The 23607-nt window shown below is 39.0% G+C and overlaps 1 protein-coding gene and 1 long non-coding RNA gene across 4 annotated transcripts in view; one reads left to right on the top strand and one right to left on the bottom strand.

Moving 5' to 3' along the window:
• Positions 1-1567: 1567 nt before the first annotated feature.
• On the bottom strand, positions 1568-6619 carry LOC148416550 (uncharacterized). Its single transcript, XR_015866983.1, has 3 exons — positions 6303-6619; positions 6070-6215; positions 1568-2309 (listed from the first exon to the last, which is right to left on the bottom strand). It is a non-coding gene; the product is annotated as an uncharacterized LOC148416550 (long non-coding RNA).
• tmem131 (transmembrane protein 131) overlaps positions 6214-23607 on the top strand; it is a 23995-nt gene continuing 6601 nt past the window's right edge. The window contains exons 1-23 of one of the 3 annotated variants that reach the window (XM_088425595.1): positions 6214-6542; positions 9540-9601; positions 10135-10172; positions 13463-13531; positions 15432-15552; positions 15688-15804; positions 15906-16028; positions 16117-16197; positions 17791-17941; positions 18041-18097; positions 18183-18244; positions 18318-18426; positions 19186-19294; positions 19362-19515; positions 20206-20376; positions 20548-20658; positions 20792-20926; positions 22095-22199; positions 22282-22368; positions 22621-22773; positions 23046-23121; positions 23198-23312; positions 23417-23555. In XM_088425595.1, the coding sequence (XP_088281721.1) occupies positions 6410-6542; positions 9540-9601; positions 10135-10172; positions 13463-13531; positions 15432-15552; positions 15688-15804; positions 15906-16028; positions 16117-16197; positions 17791-17941; positions 18041-18097; positions 18183-18244; positions 18318-18426; positions 19186-19294; positions 19362-19515; positions 20206-20376; positions 20548-20658; positions 20792-20926; positions 22095-22199; positions 22282-22368; positions 22621-22773; positions 23046-23121; positions 23198-23312; positions 23417-23555 (2478 nt within the window). In that variant the 5' untranslated portion in view covers positions 6214-6409. Of the gene's footprint in view, positions 6543-9539; positions 9602-10134; positions 10173-13462; positions 13532-15431; positions 15553-15687; positions 15805-15905; positions 16029-16116; positions 16198-17790; positions 17942-18040; positions 18098-18182; positions 18245-18317; positions 18427-19164; positions 19295-19361; positions 19516-20205; positions 20377-20547; positions 20659-20791; positions 20927-22094; positions 22200-22281; positions 22369-22620; positions 22774-23045; positions 23122-23197; positions 23313-23416; positions 23556-23607 lie in introns of all 3 variants that reach the window. The other 2 variants (XM_088425594.1, XM_088425596.1) reach the window with 2 other exon arrangements.

Here is a 23607-nt window from a genome sequence, read left to right as displayed (position 1 = left end):
CATCTAGGCTGCACTGAAATGTTCAGTTTTCATTTTCCCTCTATTATATTTCGTCTCAAATGAAACTGTGTGCCACCATCTAGTGGTTGACTGTGGAATTACACCCAAAATAAACATGATGGCGCACCATTTTATTTGAGACGAAATATGAGAGGGAAAATGGAAATCAAAAGTATGTTGGTGCAGCCTAGATGTTTTTTTATGTCATCTTTTATCATTAAAAATAAATAAAAATATGATATACAATCTTGTATATCATATTTATAATTTATATATATATATATATATATATATATATATATATATATATATATATATTATTTTTATATAAAATAAAATGAAAAATAAAACTGTAATCCTGCTTTTTATGACTACAGAAGTCGGTGCCCATCAATTTATAGTGTAACACGTTTGTTAGATTGGCGAAAACGATTTATTTTAAACAAAATGATTGGTACACTGTTAGTTTTTTATAATAGTTTTGTTATTATTTTAAAAACGTCAATCATGATTGACTTTTCTTGTAAAAATGCAATGATTTAAGATCTGCCTTTTTTTAAAAAAATGACATTTAACAACTTTCTATTGATAGAACTTCTCATAGAATCACAAATCCGAGCACGTCTGGTCTTTTTTTTTTTTTCCAGTCGACCAATCATGATGATGGGCTGTTCATTAGTATATCGTGGTCCCGCCCATCTCCCTCATCATCACCCCTCCTGAGGTAAAGAGAGAAATCCCTTGGCAAGAAACAAAGCTACGCCTTTAATCCCGCTTTAGTGTGCAGAAGCAATTTCAGCCCCTTAATGTCCTCTCATGGTTGCTTGGTCAACATTTGCTCAATATTTTCACAATTTTTGCCAACATATCGTTCAACTATCAAATGTTGTCAAATGATTGCAGTAACAAGGATTTTTCCAATCTTGTGATTTGTTCTTGAATAGCTTGTATTCTTAGTTAATATGTATGCATTTTTTTTTTTTTTGCGATATTGCTCTTTTTCTGCATCATGGTCGCTGCGATTTAGAGCGAATTAGCCCCGTGAGAGACTTTAGGATTGTTTTAAAACTGGAACCGATCCATTAATAGGAACAGTGTCACGAGTACGCACACAAAAGCTGCTTATTCACTGCGCACAAACACTCGTTGAACCAGCAAAAACAATTCACTGTCAGTTTGAGACACCACTGAGGAACGACAGGCATTTTTTTTGCAGGATATCTCCATTTTAACGGGTTTAAAAAAATATATGTAAATAAAACTATCGTTTTTAAATCAAGGGTGATGTGTGGCGTTCACATACATCATGGAATTTTGAGCGAGTCTCGTTAGGTTTCCAGTTCGCTGATTTGTCCATGGAGCAATATTAAGACTTTTTGAAAGAAAATATTTATTTATATATATTTTTTTGGTCCCATATGCAAGTCAATTGCTTAATCTCAACCCAAAAGTGTCTGCTTTTATTGTTGAAGACAAAAATGAAGGTCAAAAGATGCACAAACATGAAGCAAGTCAAGACTATGCTTATGATTTAATGAAAACAAAAATGAATATAGAAAGGCCCAAGTACAAATAGCAAGTTAAGACTTTTTCTACACAAAAAAGAAGCAAGTCAAAACTTTTTGATGTAATTTAAGTGAAATACTTTTCCATTGCTATGTCAGTAAATTAACTGAGATCATTTTTCATAGCTATGCAGACTCCTGAACTCTATGCTTTACATTTACTGAAAAGTGAATGCAACGTCATACAAAAAAGCAGATTTAGTGAAGGAAAATATCAAATGTCCACTTTTGATTTGCTGAACACAAAAACGACTGCAAAAAGATGTACAAATAGCAAATCAAGACTTTTTGAAGGAAACGAATGAGTTTAACGCGACATACAGTAAAAGAAGCATGAAAATAAAAATATTCTTCTACACACACACTTTCTGTGAATACAAAAAGAAGCAAGTGAAGGGCTGGAAATCCTACTTTCCTATTAGCATCATTATTATAATCCATCAGGCACAAATAAAAGGATAAATCTGGAGAGGTCATTATATTGATGAAGCAGCGCGGTTAATCTCATTTCAGCTGTCGCGGCAACCGATTGGTCTCTCTTCTCCACCCTCCCCTCTCCAAAACTCATTAGTTTTAGGCCAACCTCCAGGTGCATGCAGATCCATTCAAAGCCTCTTTACTCATCTTACCACGTGCTCATTATTGCGTTCTCCATGCGCTACGACGGCAGCGGCGTACCCTCCCGGATCCTCCTCGTGCCCGGTGCATTTCCAAGTCAATCAAAGCTTTTGTTTTAATCATCAGCTGTTTGACAATGGGGAGCAGACAAACGCGTTTGATTGTTGTTGAAGATCACAGAAAAACATACAAGGATCTTAACAAAGACGATCTGGCACAGCTTTGATTAGACTATGTACTCAGGTTTGGAGAGACGTTATGTTATTCACATTTCAGACAACCAAAGATTTGAATAATAAATACCTTAATTCCCCAAATATAGGACACACCCTTAATTCTATGTTACCAGGTATATGATGCACCATCACCTTGGCAACAATGTAAAAACTATAGCAAAACAAAATATAATAAATCTCACCTTTGTAAATTCTTCATATTTTTTTGTGTTCATATTTGTGAGTTCAAAAAACATTACATGCTCTATTATAAGATAAAACATAATGATTTGCCACACTTGTCTATTTATTGTATGATTTATTGTATAACAAATGCTGTTTGTGACCTAATGTGCTAATCGCTGTCTTAAATGCTAACCGCTAACTCAATGCTCATCGTTAGTCATCTGAAATGCTAGCAATCCGCTTCGCTAAGGGCACAGAGTTAAACTTGCGTAGATTCCTTGCAGGACACTAAACAGGAAGTGGCAAAGGTAAAGTCCGATTTGATTTTCACAATAAAACATAACTATTCACTTAATAAATAAAGCAGCTATGTAATCATTGAAAAACACAATAAACAATATTTGGCTCTTCGGGGGCTAGAATATGTACATTTTTTTTAAACAACTAATGAGGAAAATTAATAAAATCCATACTAGCCATCAATTTATTTTATGATTCAATTACCATTATTAAAATGAATAAGAAACCCCTAAACATCTCTTTGGTCCATAGAAATACCTTCAGAAATACAACATGTACAAATACTACTCAAATATTTACTAAAATATATTGAATTGAAATGTCCATGGCACAGTCATTTTGAGAATCGATCTTTGTTTTATCAAATCAATTAAAATGACAAACTGTCTCATGAATTCCACATTTTTGCCCAAATGGGACAATCTAATGCTACATAAATCCATCGGAGATGCTGATTGGCAGAAGGGCCGTCACTATGGACACCAAAGGCGGCCCTAAAAACAACTGTGAATCATTCCAATCACTGTTGACAAAAGTCAAGATGCAAGCAGGCAGTCAAGCACGTGTAATCAAACTACTTCAGCGAGGAAATTCAAGTGTGGGGGCGGCCATGATGATATAAACCAAACACTCCAAATCATGATTGAGGGAACATTTTAGGCAGGTCGAAGATCGCTTATGTGTATGAAAAATGCTTTGATAAAATGCGTTGATCCGCTGTGTTCGTAATCAATTCCATACACCATATACAATCCCCCCCAAAAGTATTGAAACAGCAAGGTCATTTGTGTATGGCCCGAATCCTGTTCAGTGGTTATAATTGTCGTTGATTTTGTGCATTTACCTGGTTTTCACACATCACACAGAATGCATACAAATGGTTGCCACGGCAACCCCTAAGAGCTTCATTACCTTTTTTTTTCCCGCAGAGACCTTGAAAACGTGCTGAATTTCTCAATAGCCGTTTCCAGTTCATACCTACACCAAGGAAGCCAAATCGTACATATTCGTTGTGTTCAACTGAGGAAATTTCAACGTGCTGCTGTGAATTGTTTTTTTTTTATTGTGACATTCATGAGGACATTCATTCAATTAGTAATAATGGTGTATAATCTAGTTCATGAATAAATAGATACATTTATCTAGTTCATTAATAATACTGCATAATTTGTATCATGTACTGTTGTTTTACACCTTTATTTTGATCAAATTCTACGTAGCTCAGAGCTGGTGATTTAATCTCAACTCTGCCCCCTACAGGGCAACATTGAAAGTTTCTTTCAATGAGATGCGATGACATGAGCCATTTTTCTTATTATATTTAACTCTTTCTAGTTGTGTTCTTTTGAACCTGCATTTTCTTTTTTTACAATAATTTTGGATATTTTCCGCGTGACCTTCCTGAAATGGGATCATGGGATATTTGCCTCCTGTAAGAAACCCTGATGTTTTTAGTGACATCACTACCAGCATTTTTTCTTTCTTCAAAGGAAGCAGACACAATGGATAGTTGTTAGGTTACACATGTGGCTCCTAGAGTTTATTTTATGTGTGCAGTTAGATGTTGTTGCGTCTTAACATGTCCACACTGTCACAATGAAATACTCAAACTATATTTATGATTCAAAGTATATTTCTAACTTTCCACGGATTGGCTACTGAATCATGTTGTTAAATGAACGGTGCCCATTAAATTTAAACACAAATGTAAATCACTTTCTCAAATGAGCCAAATGAAACAGGTCGTCTAGATTTTGCCGTGGAAAAACAACCTTTGTATCCACTTATCAAAAAGTTAATTACTGGTGAAGTTTTATCTTAAGTGCGCTTTTTTTTTAAAGATATGATGTATTAGTCATTATGATGCATAATTCTGCAAGTTTAAGGCAAATAAATCCACTTTAAAGACAGACAACAACCAGGTGGACAAATACGGAGGTTTCTTTATGTTACAATGATGAAACAAATCACACACGCCCACTAAATAAGGTTTGTCTATGAAACGTTATCAATTAACTGTAAATATTTAACCTTGATTGTAGTTTCATTTTCTTTTTTATCATTTACAACAATGATCCACCACCCTTCTTCGGTTGTCTTCAAAACACGTCAGCCATTTCACTGGCAAAAACTCCTCTTCAGCCTAAATATGTTGAGAAAATGCACATTTCATGTACTTGTTTGGGACATTTTTAGAGCGTGTTCTCATGCCAGGACGCTCATTATGGGTCAGTTTGGTGGTTTTGGTTTTTTTGTTGCTATAGATATTGCATAGCAAAACAGTGCAACGAGAAACCGGCACTTAGATTACGAGTGTATGCGATGGGAGTCTGACATTTACTTCTCTTAAAACAAAACAAAACATGTGAGAATATGCCCTCCACGGTTACTTTTTACTTACTTTTTCATAACTTGGCAGGCGTTTCATGCAGAATACCTGCAGGGGGGTTATCAAAGCGCTATCCAGTTATAGCGGCATATTACATCAGATAAATGATTTTATAATTATCTTTCTTTCTGTGGTAGTTAATTTTATTTGTAAAAAAGTGATGAAACATGCAGTATGTATGGAAATTAAATCTCATAGAAGCAGTCATTCTTTTTATTTTTTGCAACAACGTAATAATTCGCTGCAATTTTTTCGTGAAGATTTTTCATGATCATACATCTGTTTTTGTCTTTTTTTCCTTCCTTCCTGTCAAGTAAATTATTACATTTTTCTTTATAAACAATAAAATTGATAATAAAATAATAAAATAACTATTTGGTGGAGTTAGTGAGTTATAACATTGTTTTGAGTACAAATTCAAAGTAGTGTTGATTTATTATTATATGGTTTGCGTGTATTGCATCATTATTTTTTATTTTTTTTTGCTAGGATAAAGAAAAAACATTCTCTCAGGAAATAATTATTTTAAATATATGAAAAAAACACAATTTGTCTAAAAATGACAGTAGATATTTTAATATATTAGTTTTATCATTTTTTTCCTTATTGTTAATCGATTTTTTGGTATTAGAGAAGAAAGTCAAGCTACTAGTTTTCTTTTTCGGTTATTTGAAAAAAAAATATTGTATATTTATTGTATCGTTAAATTAAACAATAAAGGAAATGAACTTATGGAAATGGTAAAATGCAAACGACCATTATTTTGTTTTTTTCAATTGAGCATTTCATGACTTACCGATACTTTTAATTACATCAAGATGTGTCCACGCGTGCCCTTGAGGTTCTTCCAAAGCTCCAGGGGGCAGCACGTGTCTCCACACGCCACTGCGCACGTCTGAATTGCACCTCTGAAACGTCACCCGTGCAACGAAGAAGAAAGCCCTGTAGCCAGAGAGGAGAGGCGAATGTACGTCCACAACTGTACACTTGGAGTTAGCAGCTCGCACCGCGACAACGGCTATGATTGACCTAGTCCCAGGAACCTTCTCCGGGCAAGTTGTCACCTTCGCTCGCTTGTCCCACCTGAAGTGAAAATAAAGAGAAGAGCGGAGAGCTGTCTCGGCGACTAGGGGGGCATGGCGGTGGGCCAGAAGGAGCGAGCTCGCCGGACTTCTCGCCATTTTTCGTTCACGAGAACGCTGCCGTGTCTCGGACTCCTGAGGATATTATTTATTGTTTTTATCCACGTGGCGCAGGCAAATAAACAAGGTTTGTATGAGGGAGTAAGAAAGGGGAGAAGGGAAGCGGGTTAGCGAGGCTCAAGTGAGCTAGCGTAACTTCCGTGTACATTTTTTTTTTTTTTTGCATGTAATGAAGAGGGTGAGCTGATAAAAGCAAACTTGACTTTTTGTTGGCCGTAATGACGTTTGCGGTCTGTCTTTAAATGCTGACCGGCGTCACGCTACATCGCGGTAGTGTTGTCATAAAGCAGGTTAGCATCGCGGCGATTTCTCCGGGATGTGTCAGGTGGTAGGGGTTAAAAGTTGTAAACGTGGCCCGGTTTCGCTACAGTGGCGGGGAAGGGGAGCTTTAAATGACAGTCGTGTTGTCATTTCTGCTCCCGGCTCGGATGTCCGGACGCCTGGCAGGTCATGGCGATCCACGGCTGGTGGACAGCTGTCCCCCGTTTTCCACTATTACTAGCAACCCCTCGCCACTTTCTTCCAATATTTGTTGACCAGCAAACTTGACTCGAAGGCGGCAGTGACGTAGTGACTTTGCCGAAAGCTACATTTGCATTGTCACCTTGAAAAGCCACAAATTTAGCACGTTTAAGCAATGAGGTTGTTTTTTGCTATTATAATTTTGACGACTAAATTCTTTTGATGTACATGGAGTTGACTGACAATGACGTCACATGTGCTGAAAGTTCAGGTAACGACCAATCACAGGTAAATTTGTGCACGGCGCACGATCTTCAGGTGAGCCGTGATTGGTCGTTTACCGAGCTTGAGGACATGAAGTCATGCTCAGTCGACGCCAAGTGCAAAATGTGTTTGTAAAAATACTAATACATGAAAAACAATGATCAAATCATTCAAAATAATTGCTAAAAAATCATGAAATAAGTAGACTGTCCCTTGAAAAGACTGAAATAAGTGGACCGCTTATTGAAAATTGTTTGCGTACATCCCGAGAACTACTCTGCCATAAAATTGTCAAAATCAGATTAACGTCTCACATGTGGAAAGAGGAAACATGTCAGAGTTTGGTTAATATTTTTTCACAAATCTCCACTGTTGGCTAGTCCACGTGTATTGGTATTACCTTTCAGGCATGCACAAAACATGGTTTAGATTTCAGAACCGGTTGAGAGAAGTAATGCTTTTAACAAGTTGTACTACAAACTCATTTGTATTTTGCAACAAAATGTGCAGTACCAAATCACTTTTTTTAGTGAACTTAGGAATGTCCACTGTACTCGATTTCTGTAAAAGTATGGAAAATTTAGACGGTGACTTTTGGTTGCTTAAAGATGCAAAATTTTGAAACAGCGGAGTGGAAATTGTTTACCTGAAAACAAAAAGAGACAAGGTGCCACTTTTGTGTTTGAATTATCTCAAAAATGTAGCCTTGGGCCTGAACTAAACAGCTACTTTTTTTTCTTCAAGTAAGCAAGTTAATTAAAAGCTACAGGGCAAATTAATGTAAAGTAAAAAATACTGCTTGTAATTCAAATCTTTGTTGTTAGCATTAAGCTAGCTAGGAGTCGGCACATTTTTCTGTTGTAAAAAAACAAATACCACAGGACAAATACAAAAGTCAGTTGTCCTTTTAATTCATGTTATCGTCAGTGTCAGTGTACCCCCCCCACCCTCCGAAAAATTGAATAGTGTTATGTTTTGCTTGATCACTGCCCTTAACAGTAATAGATGTGAAAGGTCCATATTTACTGAAATGGGAAGAAGTAAATTAGCTCATTCAATGCAGTTGACAGATTAAATTCATTAAATATGTTTCCTTGATTATCACAAAATATATGATCGATTGTTATTCTAATTTTCCTTAACCAAATCTAAGCCAATTTATAGAAATTCAAATTTGTGGATTTGCCACAAAATCCATCAGAAATCTTCTCATCAACTTGATAAGCAATTATGTAAACTGTGTGGCTATAATATAGCTTATATTAAAACCCTTCTTCCCTTGCGCACAGACAAACTGACAAGCAAACGTGTCATGCAACAAAAAAAGTCCTTTAGTTGAAACAAATTGACTGCAGCACAAGCTCAAGTAAGCGTGAGGTATCTGTTTCTCATAAGCCAAAGGAGCTGTGATATGTTTGCACGGGGGGATTATTTTCAGCTACGCTAAGCTGCTTTAATTGACAGTTTGCCCTCTCGCCTTCATGAGTTGATTTAATGTATCCGTTGTGTGTGTTAGCGTTTTTCTCCCGATGATAACCGCGTTTTGCTTTTGTCGGACCAAACCGAAACCTGATCCGATTTCAACGGTGTCGGGTGTTGAAAGCGAAAAGCCTCGTAAATCCCGAATGGTTTCCAGTTTATCTACGCTTCACTTAGGAAAAATACCGGAGTCAAACACCGATGCCATCCAAGCACTTGTGCGAAACTCTTATCTGAATTCGGGAGTGTTCAAACTATTGTTTTTGAATTCCCACGCCCACTGCACGAATGAATCATCTGCGACATCAGATCAAATATTTCACAATTGGGACAACCATCGACTTATATCCTGCAGGTGTTGGCCGAGAAAGAATTTATGTGGACTAGTCACAATGCTGAAAATATTAAAAACAAAGTTCTCGATGGTATCTGAGTGTCGGTGGGTGCAGTAGAACTCAAACCCATATTTAGGACCGAATGAAAATACTCTGTTGCCACGTGAGTCATTATTATCTTATGCTTAGTGATAATCACAATCTTCACAAGAACCTAAGCAAAGAAAAAATACTGGACCTCAAGAGGAGGAGAAAATATTTAGGTAGAAAATGAAACATGAGAAATATCCCGTTTTCATTTTTAACCCTTTTTTTTTCTAAAGTTGAACATGGACAGTGGCATATATTTTGGGTGGGAGCAGTCCGCTTTAGAAATCGACTTAGATCCCTTTCAAGTGTCCTTTCAAGTGTCCCAGCTGATTTCCTGTTCCTGCAGCAAATATATGGACAATACAGAATTTTGCATTGAGTTTTGTCTTTCCTGCATGATATGCTAATTTTTTTTCTTCCATTTTCTTTGGCAGCGTTCATTCAGTGTGACACAGTACTAGAAGTTCTACATTTTGGTGATGGAGGTGCTTTACCTGTAAGTTATGTAATGTTGATGTTATATGAGCTAAATTTTCTGCAGATTAATTTGGACACATACAAACCCACATCCTGCAGACGTTAGTCAACCATGTTACTATTCTAGCGCCATTCAAAAGATTCCTGTGGCATCATTTGTATTAACACTTCAAGTTACGCTAATTTCACAGTCCTGTTTTTCACTATAATAACATAATGAAGTATTATGAACAATTCTGTTATAATGACATAATGATTTATTATATGAACAATTCCGTTCTATTCATAAGCTAGTTGTGTTCATTTGATTAGCTTTTACTGACTGCTTCGATGTCAACTTTTCACTGGCTGACTCCGACATCGGTGTTAATTTATATCAACAAACAAGTTACGATAATTTCAGTCCTTTTTTCACTATAATGACATAATGAAGTATGAACAATTCTGTTATAATGACATAATGATGTATTATATGAACAATTCGGTTCTATGTATAAACTAGCGTTCATTTGATTACCTTTTACTGACTGCATCTATCTCAACTTTTCACAGGCTGACTCCAACATCAATGTTAATTTATATCAACAAAGGTATGTAAGGTCCTTAATTGGTTATTGGTTTGATACACATATTCACACACATTTTACCTTCCAACAGCAACAGTGAACATTCCTGCTAGAACCCAGTGAAGTGGGTCATTCCTTGAGTTGAACATATATATGTGTTATGTGTGGACATTCTTCTCAGCATTTTGTATTTGGTCTCAGGGCGGCGTGCGCAGAGCCTTGACTGTTAGTACGGCATGTTCTGATGGGTTATCTCGCGATTGCTCCTCCTCAGTGTGGGAGAGAGACTTTTTTTTTTCTTTGTTGTTGTTTTTTTTGTCACCCTGAAGCGAAAGAAAGGCTCCCTCACAGTGAGGATGTTGTTAATCATTATCTCCCGCTTTGCGCCGGCGCGCCCTGGGGTAGGAAGACTCTTGTCAATATGGGCCGTAGACATGTGAAAACAAATACCTCTCATAGTTTTTACCTTTTTGCAAAGGCTGTTTTTTGTCTGTTAGCATCTTAACGCAAAACCTGTCACGTATTTTGATGAAATGTGGTTGGTAGGACAAATATTTTTTTTTCCTTGAGTCAATCCAGAATTCTGGTGTTTGGCCTTGAAGACTCTGTTCAAGTGTTTTCATTGCTGTTGATTTGAAACATTTTCCAATAACTAGCTGATGAAGAAAAAAGGGAATGAGAAGCAGTGGATGGGAGTAGAGATGTTACTCTGCAATTGTTGCTTTTGTTAGTGATGTTAAACTAGACGCTAGGCCAGTATTAAACTTACATTTCAAATCCATTCTTGAGTATTCTTCCCAATCCTATTTCTATTGTGTTAAATTGATTAGAAAAAACAGCAGGGCCTTTCAAAATGCATGTTGCGATGCTGAATTTTTAGTCAAAATGTATTATGTTGGTTCACGACAAAAACAAGTGTGACTTTTAAAATGAACGTAGCTTGTCTGAGATGTGTCATACATGTGCACAGTATCAAGTATGACATAAAAAGCATTACAACTTGCGATATTCCTCGTTCTTTCCACACAGAACCCAGTGAGATATTTCTGTGTGGTTGATTTGCCTTCCCTCTGAGGAAATTAAAAAAGTGTGACTTTGAGCCGCAGTTGCATGAAATTTCACACTTCTGCCCCGCTTTCACCCCCTTTTACCTCTGATGATTCCTCCAAAGCCAGGAAAGTTGAATGTTCCCCGTTCCATGTTGGGTACCTTTCACACAGAGATAAGACACTGGGGAAATGTGCAGAAAACCTGTACAAAGAGGTACAATATAAATACTTAGTACAGTTGCTGTTGGCTATTTGTTTTCTTCCCTTTAGCTTACCTGGTAACTCCATTCCAGCCAACTCTGTCAAATCTATTGTGGTAAGACTTGGAGAACACATTAGGCCCTTTCACACAGAGAAACAAAAGACCATTTGAGCGGGCATATATGTTGTGTGTGCCTTTCTCACAGAACCCAACAAAGCAGGACATTCCACTGGCGACAATGTGACTTCCCGCAGTGAGAATAGAGGCGTAAAGGACAGTGACAGTTGCGTTAAACCCTCAGTCCATCTTTCCACTATTGTCAAAATTTCCGCGTCCTCCAATGCTGGTATTTTTCTCAGGAAAAAGATAAGGATGTGCTCCTTTCATCAATCAGCTGGCTTCCTGATTGGCTCTCATTTCATCACCGTCATGTAGTCTTGGCTCAGAAATCTAAGGTGTTGCCCACACTGTTTTTCATTATAATTCTCGAGATGTGTGCCGACATTGCCGATTGTTGCACCTGAGGAGGGTGAACTCATTTGGCTTTGCCAGAAGCATCTGCTCCCATTGGGGGACTTTCTAGTAACCAGGTTAGCCTGACATTTGCAGATAATACTCCCCTTAAAATGTTCCCCTCTCCCAGCACCAACGCCCTTCCTCAGATCCCTGGCTTCTCCAATTCTCTCTGGCATTCAAAACATTAGCTCCGAAGCCCCCAGCGCAATGACGTTTGACGCAATTCACAGCCACGACATATTTTCTTCAGAACCCCAATGAGGGGAGCGAAGACTGGCCGCGGATTCACTCCTTGGGTCCAGTCTTCACGCCCTGTCTGATGTCAGCTCGTATGTGTGTACATGCGCCTTCGGAGATGGAAATCTATCCCGTCTCTTGGGATCGCCGTCAACGGAGCACACCGCCGCGCCTATTGTCTGCTTCTAGTCTATGAAACCGATCTCTGCTTGTTTTCTGACAGCAGTGTGACGCTGCTGTATTTACTAGGAGAATGTTGAATTATGGGATGGCCCGGAGGAGATCGGAACTGTAAGGTTGCGATACAATAAGGATGCTTTGCAAGGTTATCTTCACAATGTGGCGTTGCGAATGTGGTTAAAGAAGCCGAGGTTGCGTAATAGCCCAATTGTTTGATACTTGTTTAGCTGTATTAAGGCTTTCAATGAGATTGAATGAGTGAAGTGCTGTTGAGTTTGTTTGCACAATTTAAATAGAGATGATAAGGCACGAACAATACGTTTTGTGGTATTGAGGGCATCTGCCAGGAACCCTCTTGAGTCCGTTTTTGGAGGCGGGGCTGCCAGGCTTGCCAATAAAATCAAAGATGTTCTGAAACATTTTTGTGGGATCTTCCAGAAACTACAAAAACTGGGAGGCGCCAGTACCGTAGATCGGAAATAAGTCGTATTCTATTGGCAGTCTTCGGAGGCTTCTTGCAAGCATTTTGTTTGAACGTGGTCTCTTTATAACGGGAGGACATGTCCCCACGGCAGAAACCGTATTTATCATGTCCGCTTTGATGATTAGTTTTAGCCTCTTAACTCTTTCACTGCCAGCCCAGCAAAAATGGATCTTTAATCTCTGTAGCCGTCAACGGCAATGAATGCCTTTCTAAAATGATTTAAAAATATATTTGTGTCCACATAGCTTTTGTGGTTAATAAAAAAAGTTGATGTCCACATAGCTTTTGTGATAGTTTGCCATACCTTTCTTACGTCTTTCCATTGATCCCATATTGGCTCCTATTACATCATTGTCTGCCTATTGCATGAAGACGACCTGATGTATTGTTAAGATCCACCTGTCGCTGAACAGGATGGGTGAGTTATTGTGCCTCGGTCCTCAACAGATGAGCTTCATCCGCTGATAGGCGGAGATGATAAGAAAAGTAGTATTGGCTTTAACTCCTGTGAGTGTGTGATGCTCCCCGCGTAGACATTCTAAACAGAAGCGTTAAGCTCATGTGTCTTTGGACGAGTTTGAAATGACATGAATGTTGTTCTGGCCCATCTTTACCTGCTCCTGTTAAATCTCTGTGTCCCTCGCAGCGCGGTGCCGCACAGTGGGAGATGTCGGCCCATACGCTTTGAACCTCCAATGTTGGACTTTCAAAAACAGTGAGTTTATGACTTTTCACCACGTTCACACACTTGTCGCGTCCTGTCACTGTTGGTTCAGAAGTAATTAATAGAAACCCGGAATGCACTAAAGTGCACAGTTTGCCAAGTTTCACCTTAGCCCAACTTATTGGCACACATTCCATTCTCGACAGCAGGTACCACACCCATGCCACAGCTGCATGCAATTTAGGTCAGTGTCAAACACAAGATCGTGGGCCACATTCAGCTCAATTTAATAGAAAATTGAGCACATCGGGCAAGTCAAATTAATGTGCGACATAAAATTGGTGGGCGTCCCCCCCGTTTTAATGTAAGGCAATGGCAAAGGAAATGGCACCCCTAAATTTTCTTTGCAATATGTTACTGTTTTCTGAGTTCTTAAATATGAACGTCATATGCATTTACCGACTACAAATACATAATTCAGACATTACATGAACAATCATAATTTGACGCTAATGAAAAACTTAATTGCCAAGCTAACATGATATCATGAAAGGCAGGAATATATTGATTAGATATTTGTTTACAGGTTCTCCAGTAGGCTAACTTGAGCCACATTAAAGCGGAGTTTATCCAACTTTAATATTAGTTATTTTTAACACTAAATCACAGATCTTAAAGGCGGAGCGGACGCTTTGCAATAATGTTGCAAATCTGCATCTGTAGTATGTGAATTTTTACAAGGGTCTAATAAGAGCCCGGCGCCTGCAGGACAAGGGGTTTCCGGTTGTCACAAGCTATCCTCACCCTGGCCTACAACAACGGCAACAAAGCATGGCACTTATCAGCTTTAACCTTGAGAAAGCTCCCTTATCGCTCTTACCAAATCACAGCAGCCCTTGGATTTGTGCCTTCACTATATCAACTTAATGCAAGTTGAACTCCACGAAAAAGGTTCAAAAGTTTGCGGTGACCGCGTCGAAGAACAACTCCCACACGTGACTTCCCCAAAGTGGCGATTGGCAAAATGTTAAGTCATGCAAACGAGTTTTTAACTGGAGAGCACAGTCTGCCCAGAAGGGTTAGATCAGGTTAATTGCGACAGGAATCAAATGTTAGTTCGTTAGTTTACACAGTTTACACAGCGGATGTATAAGCTCACCTTTAATGAATTTCCAACATCACACCAAACCTGTTTCTCTACTGTCCACTTTTGTTAAGGAAGTTGTTTAGTTACATTTGGAGTTCTCGGCTGTCCACCTTTGTCTTGTTAAGGAAGTTTTTGTGTAATTACAATCGGGGAAAAACAATATCTGATTTGAAGGATTTCTTAGAAGCCTGTAAGCAAAAAGTAGCTCAAAATTTACTCGTGTGCCTTGAAGATGCACATTTTGTGATTTTTAAAAAAAAAAGCGTTATAATTGTTCCTCTTTCTGAAAGATGGACTTTTTTCCTATTTTTAATCATTTCATTTGGGAATTGGTCAATTTTAACTTTGTTTTTTAAATGTTTTATGTGTTTTTTTCCTTTTTTTTAAAACTTTTTATTAAAAAAAATATAAAAATATTTTTTAACGATTTAATTTGGGAATTTGCTCATTTAGCTTAAAGCATGAAGTTCTATATTACATTTTTTAGTTATGTTCTTTTCCCTTTTTTAATTTACTATTAAAAAAAACAAAAACTATTCGTATCACAGGAAAGCAGTTGGTAAATGTCCTGAAAGCAGTTTGTAAATCACACACATACAACACTTGTATTTTGGTCTTTTAGTTCAAATTGATTTTTAAATTGGTTAATCTAAATTTATTTCCCAGTCCTTGTAGTTGTTTTTTAATTTTTGAGTTAAAAAGAACATAAGAACATAATTTGGAGTCGAAAACATTGTGAATTGCAAAGATGTATTCACATCATATTTTCTCTTTATCTAACCTTGAATTTTGTTCCATTGACAGGCCTGTGGGGATGCCAAAAATGGAGAAAGTTTATTTACATAATCCTAGCCCAGCAGAAATTAGTTTGATATCAATCTCAGCAACGACGGCGCATTTTCACGCCTCCTTTTTCCAGAGCAGGGTGAGTGCATTGATTATTGTTACATTGCAGCTGATAGCAGCATTTTAGCTTTTTTTTTTAAATGAAGTTGCTTCACACAATCTAGCGTTTGAGCTAATCTTTCAGTGCTAATTTGCTTTTCTGCGTCCTCCGCAGATAATCCCACCAGGAGGAAACACGTCATTCGATGTCGTGTTCCTCGCGCGAGTCGTTGGGAATGTAGAAAACACTTTATTTATTAATACGTCACATCACGGAGTGTTTACATACCAGGTAAGAGTACACGTAATGTATTTATTTTTTGAAATAAGTTGTCCTGACTGGCAGTTTTTTTTTTTTTTTTTCTCGGGCCTCCCACCCACTCTTCTTTAAAGGTTTTTGGTGTTGGCATCCCAAACCCTTACAGGCTCCGTCCCTTTGTGGGGGCTCGAGTCCCAGTAAACAGCAGCTTTTCGCCGCTAATAAACATCCATAACCCTTACAGTGAACCACTACAGGTAAGCTGGCATCTTCAGCAAGCTGTTGATTACTTCTTGTTTATATTATTAATAAAATGGCTTTGCCTGTTTATATGGCTGGCTGGAGGTGGTTGAGATGTACTCCAGTGGAGGGGATCTACATCTAGAACTTCCCACGGGTCAGCAGGGAGGCACTGGGAAATTATGGGTGCGTGATTTGCATGTTTTGTTTATGATTGTATCCATGCTGCCGCCCAATTTTGTAAAAGCTGCACCGTTGATCAGTAAACGGCGGGAAAAAATGTCTTTTCTTCATGGTTGAAAACAATGTGCTTATTAGCTGTTCTTCAAACCGTAGATGCTAGTGTGCTCCTTAGGAAGTTCACATTTGTCGTTACGCCGATCGTAGGTACTTAAGATAAAGCATGAACTGGGTGTAATGTAAAATTGGCTGGCTATCTTGGAGACACACTGCTCACTACCACCACCACGTCTGCAAATTTGTAGCAGTCAAGTTATTTCACAAGAGATACTGGCAAGGAAAAACTGAGAATCTGTATGGAGAGAAAAATGGAAGAAACCTTGAAAGGCATGGGGACATGGAGGAATTTTACTTGCTTTGACCATTGCATAAAACAAGGTTCAAAAAGCTGTGATTATGCCGTGATTATCCTCTGTCACTTGAAAGTGGCAGATCTTCAGCCATCCTTAGCGGGATAGTCCACTTAACTATTTTTAGCAGTAAGAAGGTAATTTGTCTGCAATTAATTTGATGACTGAGTTCATTTTTATGTACATATAATGCAATTAAAATTCTAGCGAGAGTAGGCAACAGGTGGAGGAGAAGCTAGAGTTGTGGAGATTGGCCGTGGAAAAGAGAGGAATGAAGGTTAGCCGCAGCAAGACGAAGTATGTGTGTGAATGAGGAGGACCCAGGTGGAGGAGTGAAGGTACAGGGTGAGGAGATCAAGAGAGTGTGGAAACAAGGTGAAGAATTATGTACAGGCAGGCTGGAACAAGTAGCAAAAAGTGTCAGGTCTGATGTGTGATGGAAGAGTTTCAGCTAAATTGAAAGGTGTACAGGACTGAGGTGAGACCAGCAGTGTTGATTGGCCTGGAGACCTTGCCGTTGAGGAAAAGACAAGAGTGCAGAGCTAGAGGTAGTAGAGATGAAGATGCTAGGTTCTCTTTGGGAGTACCAAGATGGATAGGGTCAGAAACAAATACATTAGAGGGACAGCTCATGTTGGAGTTTTGGGAGCTAGTCAGAAAAGCCAAACTGAGATGGTTCGGACATGTCCAGAGACGAGAGTGAATATGTAGAATGATGATGAATTTGGAATTGCCAGGCCAGGAAGTCTAGAGGAAGCCCGAAGAGTAGGTTCATAAATGTCGTGAAAGAGGACATGAAATAGATTGGAGTGAGAGAGAAGGATGCAGGAGACAGGCTTAGATGGGAGGCAGATGCTTCACTGTGGTGACCCCTTAAGGAAAAAAGCCAAAAGGAGGAGGAGGAGAAGATGCAATTTAAAAACACATCTTCCACGTGTGTGACGTTGACAAGCTGAGCTGTGATTGGTTCTTCACTTAACCTTTTGCACATGTGATGTCATTTTCAGTTGACAGCAAGGGGCAAGATGCAAAATAATTGAGTCATCAAGTTAATCAACACAAAATAGTTTACCCTAAGTGTACTATCCCTTTAACATGCTGAGGCGAAATGTATCAACCTGAGGTTGGGAAATTTCTGGTCTTACAACCTGAGACGCATTTGTCACCACGCTGTGCTTATGTCCCCAAGGAGATACCGCCTTTCGAGACAAAGGGCGTGATGAGAGCCAGCTTCTCGTCCAGAGACGAGGATAACCACACAGCTTTCATCCGAATCAAAACAAACGCACCCAACGAAGACAAATTTATCATCCTGCCCGTCGAGGTGGAAGTCACGTCAGGTATGCTGTGATGTTTTTTATTTTTTTGGTTTCTAACTTCACCAATCTGAGTGCATTTATTATGTCTTGTCTACAATAATTTTTCCGGCTTTTGTGCAGCCCCTGGTATTTACTCCTCCACTGAGATGCTCGACTTTGGCACATTGCGCTCGCAAGGTATGCATTTGGAACAAGAAATACGGCATTTACCTTTCCCGTGCATGCCTCCTTGTGTTTTCATTTATTTTTTTCCCCACTTCAGATCGGCCAAAACTAATAGCACTGTACCTTTTAAACTCCGGAGCAAAAGACGTTCCCATTACGGTAGGCCGCTTTTTTGTCCACTTTTAAAACGCATGTGCGCACGAAATCGCTTCACAGACGTCTTTTCGCACAGAGCATCCGTACGACGCCGTCCAATGAGGCCATCACGATAGACTTTAAAGCTGTCACGCTCAGAGCAGGAGAAAGCAGATACACCAAAGTAGCTACTATTAGCTTTGATGGTAAGTCAACTATTCATATAGGTATGCTGTTTTTTTTCTGCTCCCTTCCTTGAACAAATGTATTTACTCAACAGTCAAGAAATAAAGTCAATTTTGAGGTGCGTCCATAATTGTAATATAATGGAAACAGTAACAGGGCGTGGAAAGTAAACGAACCTATCATTAAACAGATAGGCGTGAGTCAGCCTGCAGCCCAATCAGTAAGACAAGATAGGAGGTGGCCCTTAAAGGCGGCTCCGGCCACTGAATAAGGAACCTTATCGGTTGAAAATTAATTCAAACGTTTTAACAAGATATTCCAGAAGAAAATCTATCCAATAGTTGAAGCTCAGTAATTCAAAACATAGAAATCAGCAGAATGGCTTGCGGAAGAAGAAAATACATATTCTTGAAGTTCCTCAGCCATCCTGACCTCATCCTGATTGGGATGAAGTGACATGACCCTGACAACTAAGCACATCATATGTCCTAGGAAATTTGCTGAAATGCTGCAGTTTTATAAAGAGGAAGGGAACAAAATTCGTTCTTGGCTTGATGCATGTCTGAACTGCGACAGGAAATTGCTGCCAAAGAAGGGTTTACATTATGCATGCATTATGTTGAGTAATTTAGAAAAAAAAAAAAGATCATGCTACTTCATCTTAATTTGTCTGTGCCATTTTGCTTCCTTTTGATGTAGTTTTAGTTTTGATTTTTCTTTTTTGTAAACCACTGCAAACTTGCACAACTTCCTCTTAGTGTTATCATTGCTCAACACAGCCTCCAAGGCCAGGAGACCATATCAGTTCTTTGGTAAAATCACAGTAAAAGCGAAGGAAAAGAGCTACTCCAAGCTCGAAATCCCCTACCAGGCAGACGTTTTAGAAGGGTAAGTAATACTTGCATGTCAAAAGTCTAGATTTACTGTGGTAGTCAAATTTGTTTCCTCTGTCCAGCTACCTGGGCTTTGACCACACAGCGACGTTGTTCCACATACGCGACAGCCCAGTGGACCCGGTTGACCGGCAGATATTTCTCACCAATGCCTTTAGTTTTGGCATCCGGATACACAATGTGTCACTGCCCGAAGAAGCCAAAACCATGTTTAGCGTGAGTCCCCATTAACTGAACATTTCTCAGTCATCGCAATAACGCTCAAGGTCAATTTGACCCATTGCAAGTTCATTTATCGACTCAAAGATTCCCAATAAACACTGTTCACAATTGCACCATTAACTTATATTATTACTTCGCAACAAAACTTGCTAAAGTTAAACTCCTTCAGTGTCGGCCATTTTCTCATCTTCTTTTACGTTAATGTTTGAAAATCAGTATGTACCTGAGATTGAACATCTTGACTTGTCTTTGGCAATGCATGAGTTAAAACCTTTTTGTCCTCCTTTGACCTAAAACGCAACAGGAAGTTTATTAACCTTTTAAGACTTCAAAGACTTTCTTCAAAGATCTTGTCAAGCCACAATTGGTGACGTCACATGCGGGCAATTACTGTAATGATACCTAGTGTACTTTAAGGATCTTTGACTTTTTTCAATCGGTTCTATTTCGAGAAAAAGGGTCATGAATGGAGTCTTTTTTTTTTTCCTTGCCCATCTGGCCTATTTGAAAATTGCCAAAAAAAAAAACCTTTTATATTTGTTATGGGCTCCATTACTCATTATTTAAAACAATATAGTAGATACTACACACATTACTCTTAAATATACAGTGATGATATACTACGCCGGCAACTATCAAAAAACCCATTTGCATTACCTTTTTTTTTCCCCCCGTCACTTCTAGGTTCAAAACTTCACCGTGCCTGTCCTTGTCCCCGCACACGAGTCGCGCTACATCTTCTCACTCCTGTTCCAACCGGTTCGGCCGTCTATCCACATCGACAGCAACATCCTGCTCATCACCAACGCGTCAAAGTTTCACCTGCCTATCAGGGCCTACACAGGCTTCTTGGAGGTAGCATTCTCCGCTAACGCGTTCTTGTTCCCCTGCAAGATACAATGGCACCTTAGCTTAGAATATTTATGCCATGTTTATTTAAATCTGTATTTGAGGATTACTGTTCAGAAACTGCTGTCACTTTGTATTGGAAAAGTGGATGACGCTTGTGTTCTGCTCCCCAACCAGCCTCATGTGCTTCCGCCCAGCCTGAAGAAAAACGTGCTCGACTTTGGCATCCGCAGCGCCTCGGACACCAGCAGCATCATATTCGTGGTGGTGAACAGCAACCCCATAGAGGTGAATGATCTTGCCTGTTTTTTTTCAATTTATATTTATAATATCCCAACATCCGCTTTTGTGCTGGATGTATTTGCATCTGTTTGTAGAAGTGTTCAAGAGGGGTGAAAAAAAATTGTGATTTTGAACGCAGTTGGAGTTAAGGTCCTGGCAGGTGACGGGTGACAGCCTCTCAATGGAGCTGCTCAAGGCAGAAAAGGGAAATGCAACAATAGCGTCTAGTCGCATCAGAGACTTACAGAACGTGTCAGCGTCCCATCACAAAACGGTAAGGGTTTTGTGTTACTGTATTATCCTTTCAGTACCATGTTTTGTTTTGTTTTTTTTTAATGGTGGCTGTATGCAATGCAGTATAGCATAAGAAACCACTCTAAGCTGCTTTGACACTCCCAGTTGACATTTACTCAGAAATTGACATTTAAACAATAGTCTGCTAACGATGGGCCAAAATACAAACACGTTGTGGTAAAACTATTAACCTGCTCACTACTACATTTAAATTATTGTGCAGGTTGATTTTACATAAATGAACATCCTTTTGCTTTATGGAGCATCATGTTCTGAGGCTATTACAAACAAGTTAGACATGAATGACATTTTTTTTTTTTTTTAATTCTGTGAAGCTGTTTATTCTAAATCACCGGTGTCAACTCCAGTCCTTGACGGCCGGTGTCCTAAATGTTTTATGGTTTTATCTCCTCAACACACCCGTTTCTAATGATTAGCTCATTAGTAAGCTCTGCAGGAGCTTGAAAATGATCCTAACCATTTAAATCAGGTGTTTGAGGGAGAGTAGAAAACATGAGATAGGAGTATGATTTTGATTTGGAAACTTTATTTTTTTAATCTTCTATAGCTGTTATTGGTAGTAAAGAGCAGTCAGTGGTGGTGAAACAAGTTTAATGTTTGGTATTTAGGTCAAAGGTTTGGCACTAGATGAACACTGCACCTCTTAACATTAAGGTTAAATGACTTGCCCCGTAAGAAACCAATACACTGATTTATGATAAAAGGTGTGTCTGCTTTGCAGGTGCTGTAAAATTATGCCGCATATTTGTATTTTGTTTTAATTGTCGGATGAGTCACTGGCATGTCATAAAGTGCCAAACAGGTTGGTGAAAACGTAACCTTGATTCAAACATTAATTAGATCGCAAGGTGGAGCCTTTACATATTTAGGATTTTTAAATATTCTAATTTTAGATTGATGTTTATTTTTGTGTATATTTTGTTGTGAGATGACAAGATTAATTTCTGAATATTTTTCTTTTAATGTGACTGTAATGCATATCTTTTAACGGGGAAACTGGTTTTCAGATTTGTGATTGGCTAAAATGCTCCTTTAGGACTTTTAAATATGAGAAAAATAGAATGTTTTTTTAGTCTTTAATTTTTACAATATTTGCCTGTTAATACCAAATTATTTTGACTCTCAAGGCAATTATAGCGTCCGGCTTTTATGCCGCCTTCCGCGTGACACTGGTGGCCAAGGCGCTAGAGGGAACGTACGACGGTGCCATACACATCACCACAGACTACGAAGTAAATCGACGTTTCCCCCCCATTTGATTGTGACGCCACCTCATCTCACCCGCTCGCTCTTAAACTGCATTTGTCCCCGCAGATATTGACCATCCCGGTTAAAGCGCTTATTGCAGTGGGCACGTTAAACAGCTCACCAAATCACATTGTCCTGCCCCAGTCATTTCCGGTGAGTAAGACAGCTTTCACGTTAGGGTTGGTTGGTTTAATTCTAAATCTACTTAATTGTAAGCACCACAAAGGCTACATGGTGTTAACATTGTCTCTATAGTGTTGAGGTCAGGGGATAATGCCAGCCTCTCCAGTTAAAAATAAATAAATAAATAAAATCTATTTGAAATGTTCAACGTTGTGCTTTGAAAGTGCTCTTCACTATTTGCTGGTCAGCTGGGACAACATGTTATTTTCTGTCCTGCTGTAGGGAAAAGTCGTGCACCAAATTTTCAGCATCCGGAGCACATTCTCGCAAAAAGTGAGGTTAGAGCAGATCCGCTCGCTGACTGAAGACATTCGCTTCTATTACAAGCGTCTACGCAACAACAAGGATGAGCTTGAGCCCAGACGAAAATCCAAGGTTGGTATATCTCTTTGAGAGTATGTCTTGTTTGCACTCTGAAAAAATAAAAAATGCCTTTTTTTTTGGTGACTTCAACTTTGACAAATCTTCCAGTAGGTTTTTAGTGAAGATGACATATTTTTGTAAAATTGATGACTCACCCTTTCAAGAGTCAGCCCTTATTTTTTGTATGATTATCAACAGATCTTTTGTGCTATAAAAAAGGGAGCGCAAAGACCCGTTCATCACTACTTGTAGCTTAAAATGTTCCACCTTATGCTTCTTTGCAGGTGGCAAATATTTATTTTGATGCCAGCTTGCATTGTGGAGATCACTGCTACGTGGGGTTACCTTTTGTGTTTAAATGTAAGTGTTGTGACAATCCCCTGACGGTCTTAATATGTATTTTTTTTAAAAATCAAGTCAAACTCTCATTTGACAGCCGAGTCGAAACCTCACGGCATGGTGCTGCAGGAGGACATTTGGGACGCCGATGTGGATCTCCACCAGAAACTTCTCAGGCGATGGAAAGAATTAAAAGAGCGCTCCGGCCACATGTGAGTGATTTATCCTTCTTCCTTTCAAATTAGTGGCTCCGTGGGTGGACAGAGCTATTTACAGAACACCGCATCATTTTTGTTCTTTCTTTGACCTACTGAAGAATTGAGGCCATGTTCGAAGTCAACACGGATCTCCAGAAAAACATCCAAGCTAAAATTACAGCCCAGCTGACCTGGCCCTCTCTGATCAACTCCACGCAGCGCATAACGTTTCCGCTGACCAACACAAACAGCTCCTCTGTAAGTAGCCCACAATGTGCCTCTTGTGCGCCCATGAACGCTGGCAGGAATG

This window comes from Hippichthys cyanospilos, chromosome 10 (genome assembly GCF_059441005.1).
Source record: "Hippichthys cyanospilos isolate Australia breed blue-spotted pipefish chromosome 10, RoL_Hcya_1.0, whole genome shotgun sequence".
Taxonomy (NCBI): Eukaryota; Metazoa; Chordata; class Actinopteri; order Syngnathiformes; family Syngnathidae; genus Hippichthys; species Hippichthys cyanospilos.
Note: the sequence above shows the minus strand (reverse complement) of the source record. Positions and strands in the feature narration are given on the sequence as shown.